At 39.9% G+C, this 25,766-nt stretch overlaps 2 protein-coding genes across 2 annotated transcripts; both read left to right on the top strand.

Annotated features, from left to right (window-relative positions):
- The first annotated feature begins 246 nt into the window (after positions 1–246).
- pip4k2ca (phosphatidylinositol-5-phosphate 4-kinase, type II, gamma a) lies at positions 247–13,393 on the top strand. Its single transcript, XM_034202616.1, has 10 exons — positions 247–676; positions 2,861–2,958; positions 3,169–3,265; positions 3,514–3,663; positions 7,557–7,703; positions 8,168–8,206; positions 8,304–8,417; positions 9,532–9,793; positions 10,929–11,032; positions 11,440–13,393. The coding sequence occupies exons 1-10, from the start codon at positions 518–520 to the stop codon at positions 11,518–11,520; spliced, it is 1,251 nt and encodes a 416-aa protein (XP_034058507.1). The 5' UTR covers positions 247–517; the 3' UTR covers positions 11,521–13,393.
- A 3,767-nt stretch (positions 13,394–17,160) lies between these two features.
- On the top strand, positions 17,161–21,930 carry LOC117537421 (G-protein coupled receptor 182-like). Its single transcript, XM_034202634.1, has 2 exons — positions 17,161–17,294; positions 20,070–21,930. The coding sequence occupies exon 2, from the start codon at positions 20,073–20,075 to the stop codon at positions 21,141–21,143; it is 1,071 nt and encodes a 356-aa protein (XP_034058525.1). The 5' UTR covers positions 17,161–17,294; positions 20,070–20,072; the 3' UTR covers positions 21,144–21,930.
- Positions 21,931–25,766: the final 3,836 nt, after the last annotated feature.

Raw genomic sequence — 25,766 nt, 5'->3', positions numbered from 1 at the left:
ACTTATGTAGCCTACTTTAGCTTGCAACAGAGTATGTTTGTTGTAATTTCACACATTTTATTTGATTAAAAGATTAGTACAACTGAAGTTAGACGAAGTGATGAGGTAACATAATTAAAGAGGTGATAAATCCGACTGACCTCTCTTACTTGAAAGCACCATGCAACTTTGCCAGAACCGCCCACTTTAGGTCACCTGACGCACTTATATCGATTCTACTGGTCGTTGCCACCTGTCAATCACAAACTCACCACGTGGTTGATAATAACATGGGTGGGCTCGAGAGGGCGGAGGTGGACTGTCAGCAGCAGCAATGATTTGGGAAATAATATAGTCACGCATTAATTAAGTTAAGTAATGATTCAGCTCGCCAGGTTTTGAAAAATAGAGACAGTGTAAAAGAACCGAAGCTCGACAGGTGACCTTTGGTTGTTTTGTGGCCGGGAGGAGACGTTAGCTAGAGCCGTTAGCTCGTTTAGCTTCCAGGAAGACTGACGAGAAGAGCCCGTCTGCGGTCATGGCTGCCTTCGGTAACTCCGGAGCTATTTCCAGTCCCATGGTGGTCTTGGCTCCGAAGACTAAAACGAAAAAGAAACATTTCGTGCAGCAGAAGGTGAAGGTGTTTCGAGCCAGCGACCCCGTCCTGAGCGTCTTCATGTGGGGCGTCAATCACTCGGTGAGTCGCTAGAAGCTAATGCTAACATATCTCTGCCATGTAAACGTAGCTTAGCTTAGTTAGCAGTTAGCTAACTTTACCAACATCTGTGAGATTCTGTGACCCTAGAAGAAAAACTCAGATGCTTTGACTAATTATTGACATGTGGGTTCATTAGGATCTAGTGACAGACTTGTAAACAGCTGTTAAAGATGGGAGAAGTTCTCTTTTACCTGTACCTGAGTGTAGGAATTCTCTGTTACCAGTAATTGTACTCAAGAAAAGTATTGGCAGCTAAATAAACTTTAAGTACCAAAAGTAAAAGTACTCATTATGCATATTGGCCCATTTCAGAATAATATATATTATGTTTAGATTATAATTATTTATGCATTAAAGTGTTATCAGAGCCGGAAAAGGTTTGAATGACTTTTATGCGGTAGGGTAGCTTGTGAATTTGGAACTAAAGTCTGATTTAAATATTGATTTTATATTTCACATAATTAATCCAAATTTGTAAAGTAACTAAAAGTGTTAAACAAATGTGGTGGAGTAAAATTACACGATTTACTTTTGAATTGTTCTGGGGTAGAATGAAGTACAAATTTAACAAAATATTTAAATACTCAAGCACAGTTCTAGAGTAAATGTACTTAGTTACTTTACAGCACTGCAGCTGTTTATGTTACACAGCAAACATCAACAAAAGTGTATTGGATCACAGCTATTAAAATGTTATGGAAATACGGTGGACTCTGGTAGCAGCTACCAACAATCATTGTATGGCCATACTGAAAGATTTAGTGTACTAAAGGAAATAATTTAGTATAACTAGTCAGTGCAGTAATGTATATCCTATTACTTGAAGTACAAGTACTCAAAGATCTGAACTAGTTTAAAACCTGTTAAGCCCCAAAGCCCCCCTCGGCGGGGGCTTTTGTTTTTCACGACACTGTCTCAGCAGGGCATCTTAATATTTAAGAACCTATTAATGTGTTATACCAGATTAACGGGAATAATCTCAGCTAATTGACGATACAAAACACAAGTCTCATAAGAAGCATCTAAATGACCCCTGAGCGAAAAATGCTAACGCACTTTGGCACAGAACTCGAGATAAAAGATACCCTTAATACTTATCGTAGCTGCACATACAAGATATCCGATTAAAGCTGAGGTTCTACAGATTATTCAGGTATATATATATCATCACTGAGTGATCCGGACTCGCGACAGGGGAAGCAAACACAGACATCACAACACGTACCTTTACATAGCTTTTACGGGAGATCATCTCACCGTAGCTGTCAATCTGATCAAAAGACTTGTTCAATGGCATTAAAACGAGAAAAAACGCGGCTGAATTGGTTAATCCATAGGTTGATAAAGTTTCTGTGGAATAATTTTTTTTAATTTATAATCCATAATTCAATTTTTATGTAAAAATCGGAGAGTAACAGTTAGCTGCTAATGGTAGCCACCAGAGTTATCGCAGCTTCCGGTTTTTGCTATGCGTCAGTCTCACACACACATTACCAAATAAGGAGTATGTGGGAGTTCCCCTCGATTCCATTGGCTCTGACGGTTAGAAAGAGATGTCAATCAGCAAAATCGAGCAAGGGGGCCCAGAGATGGGTCAAATCCACCCAAATGACCCCAGAAGTGGGTTTTTTTGCTAAATCTCTCTAAAAAGGTCAAATTGCACTTGTTTTGCATCAATCTTGATACAGGGTACTTATTATATGTTGTAGTTTGGATTCATAAAGCTTTTAGTCTACCATCCCATCGTTCAAGGGTGGTTTTCACTATAAGTAAAAACATTTTGGACGGACGGACACAATCATTTACATTTTTTTACTGTGTTCAATCTGAATTTACTTTAAAATAAAAACATCTATATTGATTCTGACACTTCCAAATCCAACTCACAGGTGTAACCTTGCTTTGAGAAAAAAGATTATTAATTTAACCCTTTTGAGAAGGGAAGATATGGTCATTTGTTCTGGGAATGTCATTGTCGAGCCTGAGACCTGAAAAACAGGCTCGGGCTTAACAGGTTAAAGTTACCCTCTCAGGCATATGAATGGCGATGGTTTTGTAGCCTAACATTTAGTGGCATGAATCCCAGTCAATTTTAATTGATGATTTTAATTAATGTTTAAAATTAAAGAAATGCTAACATTGTTGTTACCTTCTTTCTTTCAGATCAATGATCTTAACCAGGTGCCTGTTCCCGTCATGTTGCTGCCTGACGACTTTAAAGCAAACACTAAGATCAAAGTCAACAACCACCTCTTTAACAAGTAAGAAATAAGCAGATAATGAATTGGTTGAAATGTGAATACTTGCACCTAAAATCAAATGTACCTGACAATGTGTATAGGCTAACCTGCAGAGGAACATAAACATATGAAAGAATCCTGACGTCTGTGTGCTGTCCACTATAAAAAATGTTTTTGTTCATTTGTGTTCAGCCACCCCTTTTCACTTTCTTACGTCTTCTCATTTTGCAGAGAAAATCTCCCAGGACATTTCAAATTCAAAGAGTACTGTCCTCAGGTCTTCCGAAATCTTAGGGAGCGGTTTGGTATTGAGGATCTGGATTATCAGGTATGTGAAGTAATATTCAGTATCTGATGGGACTTCGTTGTCCTATAGGGATGTATCTCCTAAATGTTTTTAATTAAATTGTCTTTATTATGTATTTATAGCACCCGTTTTTAGATGGTTTATGTAAAGTGCTTTAAAATGCCTTGTTTGTCTAAAATATCCTATACAAACATATTTTAACAAATTATAAAAAAAATTGAGTTAAAACTAAAAGGCTAATTTCTACTCTTAACTGTGTGCTTGTCTAGGTTTCGTTGACCCGCAGCCCCCCGGTGAGGAGTGTAGACGATCAGGGAGAGGGTCTGCTCCTCAACTCCTACGACCGGACGCTGGTCATCAAGCAGATCTCCAGCGAGGATGTGGCAGACATGCACAACATCCTGTCTGAGTACCACCAGGTAAGGTCTTGGTCGTTGAAGGAAAACTCCCTATGTTCTACCCAGCATTATGTCAATGTGCCTCTCAATACTTTCTTACTCCCGTACCCCGTCTTATTAGTTCGTACTGAGGACTTACTGTAAAACATGAGTGTTACAAATATACAGTTTAATGTAGGTCCAGGGCAATGTGTGTACAATTCATTTGATTATCTCAAAATCTTGTTTTGGTAAAACATGCAAAATGTTAAGATGAACTTTACACCGTATTCAGCAAGAAGCTAGTCACTTCTGTAAATGCCCGTCTGTATTTGAGACAAGTCTCTCCACAGCTTAATGTTTTTACAGGAAACCCTCAAATAGCACTCTGCTAGCTTTTTCAAGTCGGGCGGAGTAATGTCTCTAAATGCTGAATAATCTCTTAAATTGTTTATATACTGGGAGATTGTGTTATTATTGATAATTTTTATTATATTCTGGAAAACCAACATCTGGCAAAGAACTGGGTCATTTCAGTTTCAGTTGCTTCTGCATCTTGAATCTGAATCCTTCCTTCCATCTACCTGTTCATTCAGTTTGCCCCTCACTCATTCATTCAAGGTTATTCCTGTCAGTTTCCAGACTTGATACCATCACACACAGATCCTGGATTACTTGCATCCTGTCTGCTTTACTGAACTGTGTTAAGCTTCCCACACTGCGTCCTACTTACAGAATGTTCTCTTTAACCTTTGTTTGGACCTTTTTTGAGCTCCTAAAATTAGCACTTCCTGGGGGGATTTTTTTTCTTTTTCTGCCTCATGGTGAGGGACGTCGACCCAAATGTGGTGCAGTGAGTAGGCAGACCTACATACTCAAACTGAGAAGAGAAAACATCTGTCGTGCTGAATTGCCCTTGATCAAGACCCTAAATGTAAACCTCCCTTAGGGGAAACTGAATAATAACGCAGGCAAAACAAAACCCTCATCATCAAGGTTACAGCGCTGCGCAGCGTGGGGAACAAACAGTTCTATAGTTGTTGATTTACTAAAGATATGTAAATGTTCATATCAACACATCTATGTTCATGTAAATAGTAGAGTACGTTTGTAGGAGAGATACGAGGAAGGTGACACACTTTCCCCTCTATTTTGTTTGTTTCTATAAAGGCTTATTATATATTTGCGGCCCAGTCTGGTATCAGTGCTCATGCTTGTTTGGCCGAGTCGTGAGGGGACTTCAGAACTCGGACCACTGAGTAAACTTTTCGCTGCTTTGAGTTTGATAGGAATGTGTAGCCTGTGGTTACGCAGCCTACATAGAACGGGGAGGAAGATGAGGAAAAATGGCAGCTCTGTTTTCAGTGTTTTTTTTAATGCACTTGAATGAACTCATTGTTATCCGAGGCATTACACAGTTTCCCTCTTTCATCATGACCGTTTATTTATTGTGTCACTTTTCCAGTCAACATTTAGTTTTTAGGGAACATGTTTTGCGTGTTAAAGAACTGTAGATTCAGATGATGAATATTCTTTTTAGAAATGTTGTACCCAATATTGCAGTGTTGTAGTCAAGTCACCAATTCACGAGTCCAAGTCACTCTCGAGTCACCACTCTTCGAGTCCGAGTCACCCAAGGAGTGTCCGAGTCGAGTCCGAGTCATCATTACCTGTGTTCGAGTCATCATTACCTGTCTTCATGTATTAATCTTCGTGGATATATGTGTTGAAATGTAGCTGCTTCTCTACATTGCTTTTATCCTGTCATGTTATACTAATCTGTCTATTGAACTGCTGTGAAGCGAGTTTGGCTACAATTCTTGTAATAGGTGCTATACAAATATAAAGCTTATTACTAATATTATTATTGTAAATGACCTTTAATATGTCCAACTATATTTAAAATGAGTTAACTTTTAGAGAAGTGATTATATTTGTATGCCAATATTTTCCTATGGTAAAGTTTTCGTTTTGCACTTTTATTTTGATAGTAATAAGATCGGGACTCTTATTTTGAAGGAACTTTTACCGGTTAAATCAGTTTACTAATAAAGATTTAGCCCCAGAAAGCACATACTTAGCATGCAAAATGACATCATGTGCTTTGTGTTATCGGCTGAATCTTTATTTGATTAGATCACGTTACTCTGATGATAGGGTTCAACACAGCCTATGTCTGAACTCGATCCTTAGAGTAATGTGTTACGGAGCCTTCTCTTCAATCTTGTTTCCACGTAACATAACAAGCATTTTGCGCTGCTCTTTTCCAATGTGGAAGCAGAATGTGTGAAAGCATAAAGCATGATGTGGGGTGTGTCCTAGACATGTTTAGACTGGAACAACGGGGGCCAGTACGTGAACTCGCCTCACAGGTGCACACGCTAGGATAGAGGACATCAGACTCCAGAGAAAACTTGCTCGAGTCCAAGTCAGAGCGTCAATGTATAAGTCGAGTCCGAGTCATTGTGGGGGGGGGGATTCACGAGTCCAAGTCATCGTACGCGAGAATTCACGAGTCCGAGTCGCGTCAATCAGTGCCCGAGTCGAGTCACGAGTCCCGAAAATCGGCGTCCGAGTCCAGGACTCGAGTGCTCCATCTCTGACATATTGTACTCGAGCATTAGGGCAAGCACGACGGCTTCGCTGTTAAAGGCTTTATCAATGTTTTGCTTTCAGTCATTACTTGGATGAATTTTCCGGGGGTTCGGATCCTCGTCACCTTTTTCATACCTGATGAGTTTGCATCCCTGAAACCAGGATTCACTCTTTAACCTCCTGCCCAGTGTGTTTCATGGGACACTGAATGAGGTCACTGTGAAGAAAGTCTATTTTAACTGACTGAGCACGGCTCAAAGTCTAACCTGGATACACTCAGTAATTGCTCTGCTTTTTAAGTGACCTTTAAATATGGAAACATGTAAGACTGTAGGCCTTTTTAAGACTTGTGGTAATCTTTCAGCTGCAAATCTGTCTTCATTTTTTACAATATTTGTATTAGAATTTTAAACAACATAAAATGCAGTCTTATACATTAATACAGGGTGTCCGCAGGGTCTTAAAAAGTATTAAAAGTTGATGAATCAATTTAGCGAAAATTAAGGCTATTAAATGGCATTTTCCAAGGTATTAAATGTTGTAGCTTGTTTTCAATAAGTATATAAATTGTCCAAAGAGGTTGTATTCTACAGTCTGCCTGAATGTAATCATGGCGTAGGTGTGTAGTGTGATTCTGTGTAGTTTATTGATGGCATCCCGTTGGACTTGACGTCATCTGAACAGGACATCTCACACTCACTGCTTGATAGCGCGAAGCTCCGTTTACCCCGGTTGCTAAACAACATCGTTATGGGGAAATGCAAGTCTGCGTCCAAATGGTTGGAAGATAAGGAGGAAGGACAATCAATACTGTATATAGTCAATGTGAGGTAAAGTGTGTCGCCAAGGTAACCGGTTAAAACTCAAAGTGGCGATGAGGTCTTAAAATGTATGGAAAGGGTCTTAAAAGGTGTTACATTTGTCTTCAGGATTCCTGCATATACCCTGACATATCACTTAACAACACAGGTTTGCGGCATTCTCTCGCAGAAAAAAAACAACCAAAAAATAAAAAGGTTTAAGGTTTAAGTTTCATCTGTACAACAAATGGGAATCTATTACAAAGTGAAGTATAATAACTGTTAAAGACTCAAAATATGACACGCTTATAAAAAAAGATCAAGTCTACAAACTCTGAAACTGCATTGTTACGTTTTCCATTCGATCATCAGTTAAATCAAAATGTTAACATGATCAGTAAATGGTGTCCATAAACTCTCACACACATGCTGTTTAGCCTTTAATATGTTAATCTGTCTTCTGCTATTTTTATGTCTAAATTAGAAACGTGTTCCACTTTTCGAGCTGCCATGCGAATACCCTTTGTTCCCTCTCTGCAGCACATAGTGAAGTGTCACGGCAGCACGCTGCTGCCTCAGTTCCTCGGGATGTACCGTGTGAGCGTGGACAGCGAGGAGACGTACCTGATCGTCATGAGGAACATGTTCAGCCACAGACTGCTGGTGCACAGGAAGTACGACCTGAAGGTGAGGAGGAACTACTCAGCACTGCTCAAAGAAATGAAGTTATACATTATAGTCAATAAATACGGTTTTCTCTGAAATGGCCCTGAGATGCACATGTTTAGCTCATTTAAAACCTTTTGCCTTTAGCACAGAAGTGGCTTTGTACTGCTCCTCAATTTACCATTAGCACGATAAACAGAAGAAGAATGACTTCAGGGAACTTTTCTAAAAGAGTATCAGTATATAAATGCACTCTAAAATGTTACAATCGTTTCTTTCATTTTAAAATTCTATTTATTTCTCAATAAAAGAACGTACATATCCATTTATTTTTGATAATTAGACAAGACATTTGTTGTATGATGACTATACTGAAAGCAGCTCCACTGATTACCCTTAACAAGATTTACTTTTTGCAAGTAATGTCGTTTTTTGCCTTTTTTAATGTTTCTGAATCTCAATATTTTTTGAATGTGTTTTTTCAGGGCTCTCTGGTGGCTCGTGAAGCAAGTGACAAAGAAAGGGTAAAATAGCAATTCTTCATTTGTATATCCTAATGGGGCCCACTGTCTCCTCCTTACGTCCCTAACTCCTGCTAAAGATGTTTTTTTATTCCTAAAGGGAAAAGAGCTCCCGACCTTCAAGGACATGGACTTCAGGAACAACATGCAGAAGGTGTATGTGACCGATGAGCAGAAGGAGAAGTTCATGGAGAAACTCAACAGAGATGTGGAGGTAGGTGATTCAATGAGACACTTCTCTGTTGTTGCACCGCTCCGCCACACAGAGGCACCATCAGCACGTCAGGGACGCACCAAGGCTGTGATGCCATTTTAGCAGCGTGTGGGATTCATTTAGATCTCAAAACATAAACATAGGTCATTCAAATTGATAAGATAATACTTTATTTATCCCGAAGGAAATTGTTGTGCCAGAGTAACAAAATACTATAAACACAACAGCAAAACTGTACACTAAAAGTGCAGCAAAAAGAGCAATTCACATCTACAGACAACATGAAACATAGATGGTCACACAATCAATGCAATTATTAGCAGTAGTTAGTAGTGCAAAAAATAAAACGTAGTGGCAGTTACGTAATTGCACGTTATCATAGCATTATTAATAATATTGCACATAGTTATACAGCAGCGAGTGTATTGTAATGATGGTAATTATATTGATATGTATATTGCACATAGTGTTGGTGTGGAAGTTCTCAGTTCCCTTTACGTAAGGGTGAAGAGTTAAAGAGTTTGATTGCCACTGGGAGGAAAGACCTCCTGTGGCGCTGTGTGGTGGTTATCGGTGATATCATTATGGCTGAAAGTGCTCCGGATAGAGTCATCTGCTACTTTTTTTTTATCATTCTTTAATGCTAAAATGTAACAGGTTGCCGCATCTCAAATGTAAACATCACAGAATATAAACAAGAAAACCTCAGTCTCAGGGCACTGGGAATTTGTCTTTGTCGTGCATCAAAACGACATCAACTGAAAACATACAAACATCAAGAGCAGCAGGATCTAGCAGAGGAGGGTTGAGCATGTCCAAGGCATTTCATTCAATATTCCCAGATGTTCCTGTAGTGCAAGTTGATATATAAATACAAATGTTCCTGCAAATTGTTGTTTTTGTTTCAGCAACATATACAAACTAAAGATATTTCAGTTTTGGTAGGTTGGGTTAGGGGGATTTTCCCTCTAGAAACAACCGGTCCAAATGTTTCAATGACTCTTCTGTGGATTAATTTAGCTCTGGTTAACAGTTCAGCACTATTTTACCGTGCGTCTTTCCCTCACAGTAAATACATTTCTCTGTAAGCTTCTTAACAAATATCCCTCTTCAGTTCCTAGTGCGGCTGAAGATCATGGACTACAGCCTGCTGCTCGGGATCCACGATGTGGGTCGAGCTGAACGTGATGAAGAGGAGGGCGAGGAGGTGTCCAACGAGGAAGATCCAGATGCAGAGAACGGCCTGGCGGGGGCAGCGGTGGGGTCCTATGGCACCTCTCCAGAGGGCATCGCTGGGTACATGTCCTGCTGCAAACCTCTGGGGCCCGGGGAGTTCGACCCCTACGTGGACGTGTACGCCATCGGGAACTGCCCAGGTGAACAAAGGCTCAGGCCACACAATACCATTATTTAAGACTGAGATTACATTGTAATGTTTTAGGTAGGATGCACTGATTAGACATTTCCTATTTCCTCAATCATTATTTGATTTATTATTTCTTCTCAAAGTATCTCCTGAAACTCAATACCAGTCCAATAGAAGTGCTTTATTTTTCCCATATTTTAAATCTGTTCAGCACATCCTAACTTTTTAGGTTAACATGCTGTAGAGCAGGGGTGTCAAACTCAAGACCCGGGGGCCAAATCCGGCCCGCGACTTCATTTTATGTGGCCCCGCAAGAGCTTTCAAAGAATATAATACGTTTATTATACGGTTACATGCCACCTTACGGAAGCAGGTTGCCCATAAACTACATGTCCCACAATGCATCTCGTTTTGTGACATGCGCACTGAAGAGACTTGCAATTATTTGCCCTGGACTTCTGCTTTCAAATGTAGTTAGTTATTACCCTATCCGATAATAATCCAATTCAGAGGCAATAATGTAATATAATACATTATTTTATATATATATTATATATTTATATAGTTACAACCGGCCCTTTGAGTGCCCGCAATGAAATTGAGTTTGACACCCCTGCGTGTAGAGATAAGAGATATTAGTCAGAGTATATAATCATTATTATTGTGAGATTTTCCTGCCTCCAGCTCCTGAAATGTGATCATTTGCGGCCTTTTCTCTGTTTTACATCTCTTTAAATGGAAAATATTTTAGATGTTGGCCGCTTAAAGAGCTATTTTCTTAGTTTCATAGGAATATGTATATTTTAAGATGTCGCCTTTTTTTTCACAATTTTCAAATATTGTAGAGACATAAAGTTTAAACGATGAATAAAGAAAACAACCAGCAAATAATTCCTTAGATGCAGTGTGTCCAAACCCTGAATCTGTCATTCCAGAATGATCTCCTGAAGTTTCTATACGTCTCCATGTTGTCTTTTCATCTCCACTTTCACCATCTAGAATCATCTGGAAAATAATAAGGATATATCTTTATAGGCTTTGATATTAATTTCTTACCCGGGAGCTTTCATCTGGATGAGTGTTTTCTGTCGGTACTGTCGATACAGCCAATGTAAAAACCCTGATTGTTCTGTCTTTCATCTCAGGAGCCCCTCAGAGGGAAGTGTACTTCATGGGCCTGATCGACGTCCTCACTCAGTACGACGCCAAGAAGAAAGCCGCTCATGCAGCAAAAACTGTCAAACACGGGGTGAGTGGCACGGGAGAGGAGGAAGAAGGGTTCAAGGTTCAAAGCTTTACTGTCATATGCATTGTAGCTACAGTGTAGTTATGGCAACAAGAAACAGAGTATAAATAGAATAGTGCAAGACCTATGTGCAAGTGCAGGAGAAGTCAAATGTATGTAGGATAAAATACAATAAGCTAAATGTTGCAAGTGTCCAAGTACATGTAGGTGTCTATATGCACGCAAGGTAGAATCAGATAAACAAGAACATGATGTAAAATGAAATACTGTACAGTGGAATAATACTGCTTGTAGGAATAAATATATTTGTGAGGCGGAAGAGGGATGCTGTCGGGTTATTCACAACTCTGTTCACAGATGATGTTGATGACCTTTCCCTTTTCTCTCCATCCTCCCTCTCTTTGTTGCAGGCCGGCGCTGAAATCTCCACAGTCCACCCCGAGCAGTATGCCAAAAGATTTCGCGACTTCATCTCCAACATCTTTGCGTAACACTCGGCTCCGAACGCTGCCATCTATTTTACCCTTCGACCAAAAGAAAATAGTACGCACACACAGATCGTTGTTTCTGAGGATCTGAGGCGGGACTACTTACGTTTGTAGCAACATAATGTACTACTTCTGATGCATATATTTATTTTTAAGATGCAGTTCTTATAGATATTAAGCACTCTTTAACGGTTTAACTCTGGAGCATTAGGGTACACGGAAATAAACTGCTGTTGATCAGTGTTAGACCATGTCAGTGCGAGATCAAATATTTAGTTTTCTTCTTTGTCACTTAAAGTAAGAGTTTGACATGTTAAGATCATAGCCTATTTACTTTTTTTGCCAAACGTTGAATGAAAAGATTGAAACTGCTTTCATGTTTAAGGTTCCTTGTGTCGTTTTTCACCTCTAGTAACAGTCAAACAGTCATTTCTCTATGAGTTGGTCACAATTTGACAAATGTGCACCCTGTACACAGTGCCAATGAAACCCACTACTCCACTGACCTATAGGCGACACAAAACACAGTTTAAAAGACTGCTAGAAAGGGAACATGGATTTTAACAATGCTGGATTTAACATACATAAAGACTTTACAAATATTTTTATGAGGAGGGAAATGTATTACACATTTGCATTTAGGAATGTGTTTTTCACATGACGTGAACAAAACTTTTGTTTGTTCACAAGAAAACTTCACAAGGGACCTTTTTTAATGTGAAGCTATTCAAGCAGATGCTTAGCTTAGCTTAGCATAAAGACTGGAAACGGAGGGAAAGGCTAGCCTGGCTCTGTAGAAAGGTAACGACATCCTCCATCCAGCACCTCTAAAGAAGCCAATTAATGCGCAAAACTTGTCATTTTGTTCAAACGAATGAGGAATAACACGTCTATAAGTGCAAGGAGCTGTTTGTCAGGGTTTGTTTTCTTTAAACAGCCCTGCTAGCTGTTTCCTGTCTTTATGCTAAGCTAAGCAAACCAGCTTATCGCGTTAGCCTTTTATTGGTTTTAGTATCCTCTCATCTAACTCTGGGTAAACAGGTGCTTAAAAAGTGAAACTATTCTTTTAATCCTAGAATAATAATGACATGATGATCGGTGTTAAAACAATAATGATAGTCTATATTCTACAGTTGGAGCGTAATATTATTTATCTATTGATGCTGTGGGCCATTTGAATGTTTAGAGTGCCAAATGTGTGCGATCAAAGCTTTATCCTAATAGGATTTGCACCTTGCATACAATTTAAATTAGCTCTGTTGTGACAGAGCAGAATCGCAATTAAAATGGATCATGTATGATTTTCCTCAAGATATTTACTCAATTTAAAAGAAAATGTACAGAACAGCCTTGTAAATTGAAATGTGTGGTATTTAATAGAGAGCACATTAAATCATTTGACTTGTAAACATGTTGGACAGCGCCTCTTAGCTACAGGAGCCTGTAAAGAGCTTGCAGGGGGGGTTTTAGGATTAGCCTTTTTTAAATAAAATACTTTCATGTATCGATATCAAAACACTTCCTGAAATGAGCCCATCATTCTGTACGGACTCCTTTATGAACGTGGTGTTGTGGCAAATGTGAGAATCATTGTGATGGATTTAGACAAAGATAGCAATAGGATCTGCTGTCTGTATTGTAACATTTGACATTTAGTGATAACTAGAGTACTGTGTAAAACACTGGACATTAACACTACATTTCAGTAGCTTCTGCAGTTAGCCTTAGCACGGTGGTATGATGGATTATTCCTGAATCACTGGCCAGGCAGCGCAGCTCTCTGTTTGATGCCTCATCTCCTCGATGATTTCACTTGTTGTATTTTTGAAAAATCCGTGTTTTGGACCACAATATATTTTACAAGGAATTTCTGAAATGTTTTGACTAATTTCCTCTCATTGCTCTTTGCTCCCCTTTATGCCACCAGATGGTCAATGTTTGTGCCGGTTTTATGTGACATTTCTCTACAACTATTTCGTATTCGCCTCAGAGTGAACCGCGTTGTTGGGAAGTATAGTTTAAAGAAATATTATTTAACTGCAATTGTGTTATCTGTTTAAACTATTGTAAAATAATTGTTATTAAATAAGTTACTAATCAAAATGTTCATTACCAAAGAGTTATAACTAAATATATCCCATACAAATCTTATGAGTAGATTATAACATTTGTTCAGTGGCACTGCTCTGATCCTTTTTCAAGTTATATTGAGAAACGTTTAATGTGTAAACTTCCTGGTTTAAATGTATGTACTTTATGTAATTTATCATGTCTTAAGGATTTTACAGCTTTTAATTCCCAGTTTAAAACCTTGAGAAAAGTTATCCAAATATATTAACATTCATTTGTTGAATTAAAATAGTGATCATTCAATTTTTTACTATGTTTCCTATTACACAAAAAAAATCCCTTCCCAACAATGCTGAATTACAATAGCTTCTTATCGCTATCAACAGGTCAAACATTTTAATTTGTCAAATATTATATGTATTTTTCCACTTAATACCTGCACAACTAATAACCAGTAATGTAAGATATACGCAGATCTTATACTCAAGCAAATGTAGCATAACTAAATTATAAAAAAGAGTCTTTTAAAAGTAAAAGTCCTGCTTCAAAATCTTACTTAACATATTGGCATCAAAATATACTGCTTAATGGCCCATTTCAGAATCACATTAAATTACAGTAATATGATGCATACATGTTGAGCTAACCTTAATTACTTCGGATACTGCAGCTAGATAAATGCACTTCCAATATGACGATGTTTATTTCTAAATTCATTTGAGTTTTGTGTTAACAAATAATCTTAATCTGTACCGTAACCAAAGATGTCAGTAGTGTAAAGTTTAAAATACTCAGGTAAAGTACAAGTAACTCAAAATATAAATGTACTTCATTATATCCACCACTGCTAAAAACGTTCCCATTAGGCTGTGTTAATACTTTGTGTTTTAGTACTTATTGGCAAGTATTACGCTATCATGCTGAACTAGGATAAACTTGGTTTCTGTGGGGTCAGAGGTCAACAGGCTCCCAGCTGCATGCAACATTGTACATGTTGTCCCTGCAGTGTAAGGTATTATTTGTGTAGTTTGCCGGTCAGAATATCATGTTAACTAAACGTATATTGATTTAAAGTTGTTTTAATGAATTCTTAGGTAATATGCTAGAGGTCAGGGACTTCCTTTAGTCTCACTTTTGAGATGTGGTTTTGCTGACCGGTTCCTTCCTGTTTCACCAGAGTGGAGAGAAAGAACGCATTTAGACAATAGGGTCGAGGCAGGACGAGCAGCGAGACAGAAGGAGGTCATCGAGCTGCAAACTGCTGACGCTCCGGAGCGCAGCAGATAAACAGCCTGAATCACAGCTAACACAAATGTTCCTGCTTTCACTCCGTACAACGCTGCTAACCTCTGACGTGACCTTGGCGAGGACAGCTGCTGACCTCTGCTTAATGCCACATTTCCTTAGAGGAAATTAGATAGATTTATATTGTTAATTGTGCAATTTAAGATGAGTTAAACCCTCAAACAAACAAATCTGCTCCGTCATCACTGAGAAAGAGGTCCCAAACGGCAGCTCACTTTTACAGAGTGTTGAAAAGGTGTGTGTGGCTTAAAGAGCCCCCTTCCTCAGAGATGTGCCCCAGGCCTCCCACCTCTTCTACACTCTGGCCGTCACTCACCGTCTCCACAGCTCAAGAGGGGGCTTCCTGGCATTGTTCTCTGCTCACTGATGTCTATTTTTTACTGTGTCTGCACCATCCTTCCCGGTCATATTCACAAACGGGATCAAGCAAGGTAATACATTGAGAAAAATCTGTATAAGTTAATGCAAATAAAAAAATGTTAAATACAAAAAAAGTCTAGATAGGCACGGCTGTCTTACCCTGAAGTAAATTAGCTGTTTCCGTTTTTAGGTAACTTTTGGAACCAATTCAATAAGGATGGATCATAGCATGCACCAAAGTAAAAAAACGTCACCAATGTGCCTTTTGAAATGCACGGTAAAATTAACCTTTTCTACGACTTTTAAAGGGGCCCTAATGCTCATTTTCATGGGTCATATTTGTATTTTGTGCCTCTACTTTGACATGTCTTCAGGTTTAATGTTCAAAAAGCTCTGCTCTGATTGGTTAGCTGACCGACTCTGCTGGGATTTGTCAACTGCTGAAATATGTCCTGCCCCTTAGCCTATCACGTCCAATGGGTTGGAGCGCTAGCCAATAGAAACGCAAGTGTTACATAGTGATGTCACTATGTTCCTGAAGTAAACAAAGGGATGCATGACAGCCTTATGACTGAGAGCAACAAATCAGAGCGTATTGCTGCATCAAATATTTGAGGAATGACAGGGGAACAGCAATTGCTTGCCATTGCACATATCAAACTGTTTATATTGCATAAAACCTGTGTAGGCGTTCCTGGATTTCTACACCACTCCCTGTGTGTGTGTGTGTGTGTGTGTGTGTGTGGTGTGTGTGTGTGTGTGTGTGTGTGTGTGTGTGTGTGTGTGTGTGTGTGGTGTGTGTGTGTGGTGTGTGTGTGGTGTGTGTGTGTGTGTGTGTGTGTGTGTGTGTGTGTGTGTGTGTGTGTGTGTGTGTGGTGTGTGTGTGTGTGTGTGTGTGTGTGTGTGTGTGTGTGTGTGTGTGTGTGTGTGTGTGTGTGTGTGTGTGTGTGTGTGTGTGTTGTGTGTGTGTGTGTGTGTGTGTGTGTGTGTTGTGGTGTTTTTTTATATAATGAGAAATGGGAGGGTAGAAGCTCCTGCTGCTTGATTGCTCAGATATCTGTTAACATCAGAGCTGGAAGGAGTCATCTGGTGGCTTCAGGCTTCACTCAGAAACACAGCGAGGCCTCAGGAGGGACCCTCACCCTAACCCTCTTCATCTACACAACAGGGGAACAACAATTGCTTGCCATTGCACATAGCAAACTGTGTATATGTGTAATCATAAATATTTTCATTCTACTTCTGCTCAACTCCACAGACCTTAAGCTCTACGAGAAGAAATATCTCCACTATTGAGATAAAGCAGAGATTTTCAACATAGATCTCCAGCTAACCCCCTAAGAGTACTATCAATATGAACACCAAGGTACATATTGAAGTAGACCTGAGTTATGGGTACATTGTGGATAACCGCCACCAGCCTAACGTTCTAGTCTTCTTCAAAACTGCTGTCTTTGTTTATTAATCCATGGATGGCTGTGTCATGTGATACCAATTTCATCTTATGGGATTCAAACTGTTATTTAAATCAAACCATCTGAACAGTTTGGTATGGAAAATCCTGATTTTAAATATAGCTTAAGCTGTCAAATTAATGTAGGGAAGTAAAAGGTTGAATAATACTCTTGTTATGCACTGACAGGATCACTTTTTAATTCAGTTGTACTTGTACAATGAATAAAGGAGTTCAATTAAATAGTGACGAGAAGCAGCAGAAAATGGCAACACCCAAGTTTCTATGTCCTATTTGGCTGAGTGTTGAATGTACATTTTGAAATGCATAAAACCTGTGTGGGCGTTCCTGGATTTCCACACCGCTCCACACTACCAACTGAGGATGTCCTGTCATGTGTGTGTGAGTATGTTAATGAGAAATGGGATGGTAGAAGCTCCTGCTGCTTGATTGCTCAGATATCTGTTAACATCAGAGCTGGAAGGAGTCATCTGGTGGCTTCAGGCTTCACTCAGAAACACAGCGAGGCCTCAGGAGGGACCCTCACCCTAACCCTCTTCATCTACACAACGCGGCTCTTCACAACAAGGTACAGTAATATATTTTGTTGTGATGTAACAACCTTTTCCACCATACATTTCTAAATAAAGGGGAAAGCTTATCCATTCGAGGTCAAAGTCTAACTTTAGCTATTCAAGCCTGCACATCTTGCAAGTCGAGGGTTACCATCTAGACATCAGACTGTTAGTGGCATTATGGGTAATGTAGTCGTCATGTTTTTCCAGCATGAAAAATCCATGTATACTACAGTAATAAAACATTTCTTGATATTTAGTCCTTTGTGAGTACAACAGTGTTGCTAAATATATGCAGTATTCTACTCTAAAGCAGTTGTGGGGAACCTTTTTCCTCTCAAGGGCCATTTCAATTTTTACAACATCCTCCGTGGGCCGTACAAATTATTGAACTCAACCTCTGCTTCAAAATACTATAATCACAGCCCATTAATTTCGCCTTTCTTTCATGCTGTGCAAAGAACCTCTTAATCCAGATATTTTACCATGAGTCATGCATGCACGTGCACGGTTTTGGCATGACCACCAAAACATAAAGATATGGACACAAGATGTGTGCACATTTATTTAGTTTCCTATCCATGTGAACATGATTTAAGTGGGGGGGGGGGGGCCTAACCTCCTCTAGGGGGGTCCGGGGGCATGCATCCCCAGGAAGATTTTTGTTTAAATGTTGAAGTTAGAAGCATCAATCTGGTGTACTTTGAGAGCAAAATTAGGAGCCGGAGCGGTGCTCTCCTTCAGCATTTGTCAGACGAGACATATACCACGTGATGACCTTTATATATACAGTCTATGGCAGGGGTGTCAAACTCAATTTCATCACGGGCCACATTAGCATTATGGTTGCACTCAAAGGGCCGGTTGTAACTATATAAATATACATATATATAAATATATAATATATATATAAAATAATGTATTATATTTAGGGCCGGGACTCGATTAAAAAAATGTATCTAATTAATTAGAGGCTTTGTAATTAATTAATCGAAATTAATCGCATTTTTAATCACATATAAATATTTGACCTGAGAACAGTGAGAAGCAATTTTTTTCACATGGATTTTAGTGTACCATTTACGGGAGTTTTACGGGGCGTGGTTTGCAATCCGCCCAGCCAATCAGACATATAGCTATTTTCTCACAAGAGAGCTGCACGAAAGTCCCTGCTCTCTCGCAGCTCTCTGCTCTCTAGCAGGGACTTTCGTGGGGGTAAAAAGGTTCTCATGAACTAATTTTAGTACCAGCTCTTTTTGGTGTGAACGCGATAAAAGAGGCTAACGTCCATGCTAGCTTCCACGCTAGCTGCTATATGTTTTGCATTGAGGTGATACTTGAGGCTTGATGTGCTGCAAATTCCTTTTTGCATAATTTGCACACAACCGTGCTCTTATCGACGCTTCCATCCGTCCGTTTTTTAAAACAACATTTCCCACTGTTGTTCACTGTGGTTTGTTGTTGTCTGAAGTCATGAACGTTAGTTGGTGCTCCAGTATAATCGGTACGCCTGAAACTCATCCAGTGAGAAACGTTCCGCGGTGCAAAAATAAGTGCGATTAAAATGCGTTAATTTTTTTAACGCGTTAATTTTTGTGTAATTAATTAATCTTAATTAACGCGTTAAAGTCCCGGCCCTAATTATATTATATTATTGCCTCTGAATTGGATTATTATCGGATAGGGTAATAACTAACTACGTTTTAAAGCAGAAGTCCAGGGCAAATAATTGCAAGTCTCTTCAGTGCGCATGTCACAAAACGAGATGCATTGTGGGACATGTAGTTTATGGGCAACATACTTACATGTAGTAAAGTGGCATGTAACCGTATTAATAAACGTATTATATTCTTTGAAAGCTCTTGCGGGCCACATTAAATGAAGTCGCGGGCCGGATTTGGCCCCCGGCCCCGGGCCTTGAGTTTGACACCCCTGGTCTATGGTGATGACACGTTAGGCTCGTGTTGTGTTCAAGGACCCAGACCTTGGCCAGGAAAAACAGGCGCTCCCTTGTTTAATTAATTTGTGATTTACATTTCTTTCATTTTTTTTTTTTTTGCGTGTGTTTATAAATTACCTCGGAGGCCGTATCAAATGGTCTCGCGGTCCGTATACGGCTCGGAGGCCAGAGGTTCCCCACCCCTGCTTTAAAGGGCCATCGTGCAGTATTTCGGGGAACAATACGCAGAAATGTAATAAAATATGTAGAACTATGTTTATATTAGTGTATAATATAAAGACAGGGGAAAGGGTCCTCATCATGGAGTCTGAATACATGTTGCACCACCATGTTCCTTCCTACATTGGTTTAGAAAGGCCAAATCAAATGCTCTCTAGACAGTGTATTTCACGCTTTAATGCTACCTGAAGTTGTTCTTTGACATGCTTGTAACACCAGCCGCCTCCTGAGATGTATTGGGTTAGTCTTTATTCAGTTTGGCTGCAATCTGCAACCAAAACACCAGATGTCGCCAAATCCAACACACTGCTCCTTTTAAATGACAAAATGTGCAATGAGTCAGCAAGTACCACTTATAAACTAAACCAAATATTTACTCACAGCACCTCAAAGTGAGACATTTCTAACTTCCATTTGACGTTTTTGCTTCTTCTCATATGTTGAGGCTTTAATATCCGACTCTCAAACTACTTTTTGTAATATTCCAACCCAGCACGTCTCCCACCCTCCTCCTGAGTTTCTGTTGTGTAACATAATCAGATTAACCCGAGAATAAACCTGAACTATTTCCAGTTATATGAAACAGTTTTCCCTCTGCTTTTCACTCCAGACCATGAGCGCTCACGAGCACAACGCCACGCTGGAATTGTTTGACCACTGCACCATCGACATGGTTTCTACCAGAGACTACCGGCGCATCGCCCTCTTCCTCATCTACCTTTTCATCTTCATGGTGGGCCTGCTGGAGAACGTGCTGGTCATCTGGGTCAACTGGCGCCGACGCCACTCTGCCAACGGGGTCCTGTTCTGCATCCTCAACCTGAGCCTGTCGGACCTCATAGTGATCGTGATCCTGCCGTTCTTCATGATGGAGGTGACCATGGACGATGTCTGGCTGTGGGGTTACTTCCTCTGCAAGGTGACCCACCTCGTCTACAAGGTCAACTCTTACAGCAGCTCCTTCTTCCTGGCCCTCATGACCGCGGAGCGTTATCTGTCCCTGACCAGGCCCTCGTTTCCCGCCTTCTTCCCCGTGCTGGGCCGTCGCCGTCCGGTGCTCTGTGGAGGCCTTTGGCTGCTCTTCTTGTTCCTGGCGCTGCTGGAGAACGTCCACATGGATCTTCTGGAAAGGAACGAGCCGGGCTGCTACTTTTTGCCAGAACACAACCACACCGAGTGGTTTGTCTCTGTGGGTTTCCTCTGCCTGGTCTTCCAGTTCTTGGGCCCCGCCGTCGTCATCATCACCTGCAACGTGCTGATCGCTCGTGCGGTTCGGACGGCGCCGGATGTTCAAGGCCGGCGGGACGTGTGGCTGGTTCACGTTTACTCCCTAGTGTTCGTCCTGTGCTGGTTGCCCTACCACTTCGTCGTGTTCCTGATGATCGTGGACATCATCGACCCCGACATCTTCAGCTGCAACACGGTGCAGGTGCTGTACTTCTCGTTCAGCGTGGTGCACTGCCTGTCTCTTTTTCACTGCGTGGCAAACCCCATCCTCTACAACTTCCTCAGCAAGAGCTTCCGAGACAACCTGGTCAACACCGTGCTGAGCCAGTTACCCAGAGATGGAGCTGGGAACCAACTGGGAGCCGGGACCAACGCTCCCAACGGAGGAGGGGGAGACCCGGGGAAGCAACGCAAGTTAAGTAACGCCAGTACCAGCCAGTCCGATGTTGGAACATGAATAAAAAAAACAGGTCGCATAGGGCGCAGTGCGGGCAGCTGAAGACGGGCAGAGACAGGTGGCAGATAGCTTGCACATCTTCCGGCGCAAACTGAAAACTCATCTCTTTCGACTCCACTTCGAGTGATAGAACTATTAACGAAGCACTTTTATACTAATAAAGGACTGGCTTATCTAAAGCCAGTTGAGTAGCACTTGAAATGTTTGGCTCTATGAAACCTGATGTACTTATATGATTCTGTTTTCTTCAAGGTTGTGTCTTCCTGGTCAAATGTACTTATTGTAAGTCGCTTTGGATAAAAGCGTCAGCTCAATGCAATATAATGTAATGTAGACTGCTACTAATTTTCCCTATATGCAACCTGAAGAGTAAAAGGGTCAAGTCTGCCAGAAAGCAATGACTGTAAGTGTAAGTGTACGCCTTACACTTACACTGTAAGGATTAGTAACATGTATTGTTGGAGATGTTTAAACACAATGAGAAAAATTCGTTAGCATTTATGCTATCATTTGCATTAGCATTCGCGCTATCGTTAGCATACACATTAGCATACATGCTAGTGTTAGCCATACTAGCCTGTATACATGCTTATTGCACAGCTAGCATTAGCTATATTTACCTTGTTTACACTTAGCGATCCCATGTGTTAATCTGTGTATGTTAGACTTGCATGTATGAGATCATTAAGTGCCTTGTAACTTCTTTTTTATAGTTTCACTCCGTTTGAATGTCAGTGGACTGCAAATAAGTCAATAAAGGAGCATGGCTGCTCATTCCCTGGCTCTCAAAAGAGTTTGGCTGGCTGTTTAATCTATGTTCACACTGAGACAGTACAACACAGAGAGAACAGTACACCTATTGTGTAAGTACAAGCAGGTCACACAGTATGAGTAACCCCCCTGCACAAAAAGCAATAGTATGAAGCTGCAGCGTCGGAGACGACACTTGTAGAACCACACACACAGGTCCCGCGTCACGAGCACACACACAGGTCCCGCGTCACGGCGGCACGTGACGGGAACCACACACACAGGTCTCGCGTCACGGGGTCCCACGTGACCCGCGTCACGTGACGGGAACCATATTCTGTTGCACGTTCACATGAATGTTTATATGTATATTCTGTTAATTTAGTTGAGAATTTCAAAAATGAATAAAAATGAATTTCAAAAATATAGTCTTTTATATGTAGGCCTATATTAAACAACACTGTTCATTTAGTTTTGGGTATGTTTATAATTCTCGTTTCATTATTATTCAAAAGAAAACAACACTGTTAAACACTGTTCCTTCTACAGTATCATAATTCTCGTTTCATTATTATTATTAATAAATCAAAGGTGTCTTCGAAGAGGTGCTAGATTACTGAAAAACAACTGTTAGTGTGTTCATGCACCAGCCTGCAAAAGATAAACAAGCAGTTTGACCGAGAGGCATTTCAGTTCAGAATACATTTTTATTTATTTTTATTGCGGGGTCTGCTGATTCTTCACTGGGGGTGAGGCGGGGTCTGCTGATTCTTCACTGGGGGTGAGGCGGGGTCTGCTGATTCTTCACTGGGGGTGAGGCGGGGTCTGCTGTTCCCTCTCTGGTCGTGGCACTCTGAATATTGGTTGAAGGGTTCCCTAAAATATGACATTTAGCACTTGTTGCTTGTATGGCTGTTCAATACAACAGAATAGTTGTTAACTTAAAAAAAAAAAAACATGATTCACATTACTCACACTATTACTGTAATTAGTGATTCAATTAATCAACTATGACACCTAGTTGGGCTTGCCAAAATCACGCTAGTTTCATTAAACAAATGATCAAATATGCTAACGAAGCTAATGCTTTTGCTAATGCTTTTGCCGAAAGCTATAGCTAATGAATAGTTGTTTTTAGAGACTTTAATACGGTTAGAAGCTATCATAAGCAAACAGATGTTTGTTTGTATTGCCTTAACACTATCATAGTTAATGTTGGCTAATCACACTTCATTTCAAGACACCGGAATTGTTATTAATGTTAAACAAATAAAACTGTAAAAGCACTTCACATTACTCACATTCTCTGCGTTGACGTTCACATTCATGTGAACGTGCCCCGTCACGTGCCGCCGTGACGCGGGACCTGTGAGTGTGCTCGTGACGCGGGACCTGTGTGTGTGGTTCTACAAGTGTCGTCTCCGACGCTGCAGCTTCATGCTACTCACAAAAAGGGCAGCAAATTGGACCCAGGCAACTACTGCCCTGTTTCTATACCAACCTGATCTCACCAGAATGCGTGACTCCACCACGACTCCTTAACACCGCATTGCGTGGTGGAGTCACGCATTCTGCTACATTTACGTGTCGGCAACACGCAAAAAACCCCAATGTAAAGTGAATGAGGCTCTTTTGTCGTGGTGCACACACGCATTTATACAACGTCCCGCAGTGAGCTTTTATTCTATAAAACGTTTTTAAAATATACTATATAGCTTGTAGTAACTCACGGGAGGCTTCTTTTATTTTATTTGTATTCATAATCATTTTTATTTTTCGTCAGAATGTAAAAATTACATTAGTTACGAATTTTTGTTCTCAAAAAACAATGCATTGTGTGTAATACAACTGTGATTTTTATTAAATTAGTTAGTTTTTAAGGAAGGCCAGAGGTTCAGCTGTGTCAAATAGATTGTTCCCTTTAGTTAACGTTATTTAAAAGATAATGATCATGTACCCTTTATTGTATTTCGAGCGTCCATTCCCATTGGATAACGGAGCATTTTACACCCGGAAGTAAGTATTCTCCTTGCTCTCGATTTTACAGTGATATCTGAACTACTCATCAACTCAAAAACACCAAATGTTCCTTGTTAATTACACAACATTGATTGGTTTAAATTGTGTACAATGCTTTTGTATTTTCCCCCTTCGATTCGGAGAAACGAATATTTTTTCGGAGTTTTTGGATGGCAGAAGACACTACTACCTAGAATCCTCAGCTATCGTTTGGGACTACACCATGTGCTTAGCTTGACAAGCCCCGTGTGCGCAAAGTTTACACCGAGCGTCAAAAAGCACCTTGAAATGGAATGAAACCCATCGACGGCACACTATTCAAAACAGGAAATCGAACGTGTCCTATCCCCCCCCCCCCCCCCCCCCCCCCCCTTAGGTCACAGGCTCCTCCAACAGTGCAACACAATAAAACAGATACACAGAAGAAATAGTGCAATAAGAGTCTATATACAAGTGATTGGAATCTTTTTTTATTTTTTGTAAACCTTTATTTAACCAGATAAAAGCATTGAGATACAATTTCATTTTCAATGCTGACCTGGCCAAGAAGGCAGCAACGTTACACATAACACATAACACACACATATAAAAGAGAACATAACTAAGAAAACAAAAGACAAAAAAGCAGTCACTACATTGTGAATATGATATATTAGATAAATAATTTCTAAGTAGCAGCCAGATGAATGTTATGGATGTTGTTTCTAAGTTCAGGTGTTTAATAGTCTTATGGCCTATGGGATGAAGCTGTCTCTGAGTCTGGTGGTTTTTAGTCCGGATGCTGCGGTACCCGCCTGCCAGACGGCAGCAGACAGAACAGTTTGTGGCTGGGGTGATGGGGGTCTTTTATAATCCTGAGGGCTTTCTTTAAGGTTAACGTGGTGTTTTTACTCCACTACATTTATTTTAGTTACTTTACAGATTTGGATTAATGATGTGAAATATAAACAACCCTTAAATCAGACTTTAGTTACACCTGAGTAAAATTCAGGGAAGGTGATTGTCAAGTGCCAACAATCAGGAGAGATATTTGATATTGGTGCTTGAGAAGACTAAACATTTATCTGCATATCCGTATAAAGCATATGCATTACTCGTTATTCTCTAATCGTTCATTAAAGACTGTATATAATTGATATTTTGCACATCACTTTCAAGATTTCAAGATTTTCTAAGGTTTATTGACATAATCATAACTACGGTGTAGTTAGGGTCACAGGTTCCTCAACAGTGCATTACATGACATCTATCAATATGTGTATACCTCCACCATTAAACTGTCATATTTTGCACATGTATTATTCTATCTAACATCTTATAAGAGTATAATAAATATGTATAATATTGGTTAAAATAAGTGCTTCAACATAGTTAACATTGCAGGAAAGTTGATTGTCAAGTTCCAAAACAAACCATGCAATATATTAGACGTTAAGTACTTTGTCAGGCTTAACATGTATCTGTAGATAGATACCCCCAAAGCTTTTTTCTTATTTAAAAGAAGACCTTAGCCTAAAGTATTCTTTAATGTTTAAATAAAGCCTTATTAGTTTGTCTGTTTTGCACATCCTCCTATCAGGCACTAAAGTGTTTTATTGTAGATATTATTTACAGTATCTTCTTGATATTTTCTATTCTATATTTATATCATTGACCTTCTACTTTCCCACTATTTTGTATGTACTCTTAATATTTAAATGTTTTCATCAACAGTGGTTTACAAAAATGAAAGACATTAAGAAAAAGGCATTTTAAACAGTCATTAAAAAGCAACATAATCTACCTGCATTGCAATTACTCCAAACTTGTAATAACGTGCTTTAACCAGTAGGAGGTGCGGGTTAAAAAGCTGTC

Source organism: Gymnodraco acuticeps, unplaced genomic scaffold (assembly GCF_902827175.1).
Source record: "Gymnodraco acuticeps unplaced genomic scaffold, fGymAcu1.1, whole genome shotgun sequence".
In the NCBI taxonomy this organism is placed as follows: Eukaryota; Metazoa; Chordata; class Actinopteri; order Perciformes; family Bathydraconidae; genus Gymnodraco; species Gymnodraco acuticeps.
Note: the sequence above shows the minus strand (reverse complement) of the source record. Positions and strands in the feature narration are given on the sequence as shown.

Bases quoted from the DNA above. Each gene is read 5' to 3' on its own strand.
- LOC117537421 (XM_034202634.1), top strand. From the start codon at position 20,073: ATGAGCGCTCACGAGCACAACGCCACGCTGGAATTGTTTGACCACTGC.
- pip4k2ca (XM_034202616.1), top strand. From the start codon at position 518: ATGGCTGCCTTCGGTAACTCCGGAGCTATTTCCAGTCCCATGGTGGTC. The intron at 3,664-7,556 runs GTAAGGTCTTGG...CCCTCTCTGCAG, and splicing joins TCCTGTCTGAGTACCACCAG to CACATAGTGAAGTGTCACGG. The intron at 9,794-10,928 runs GTGAACAAAGGC...CTTTCATCTCAG, and splicing joins CGCCATCGGGAACTGCCCAG to GAGCCCCTCAGAGGGAAGTG.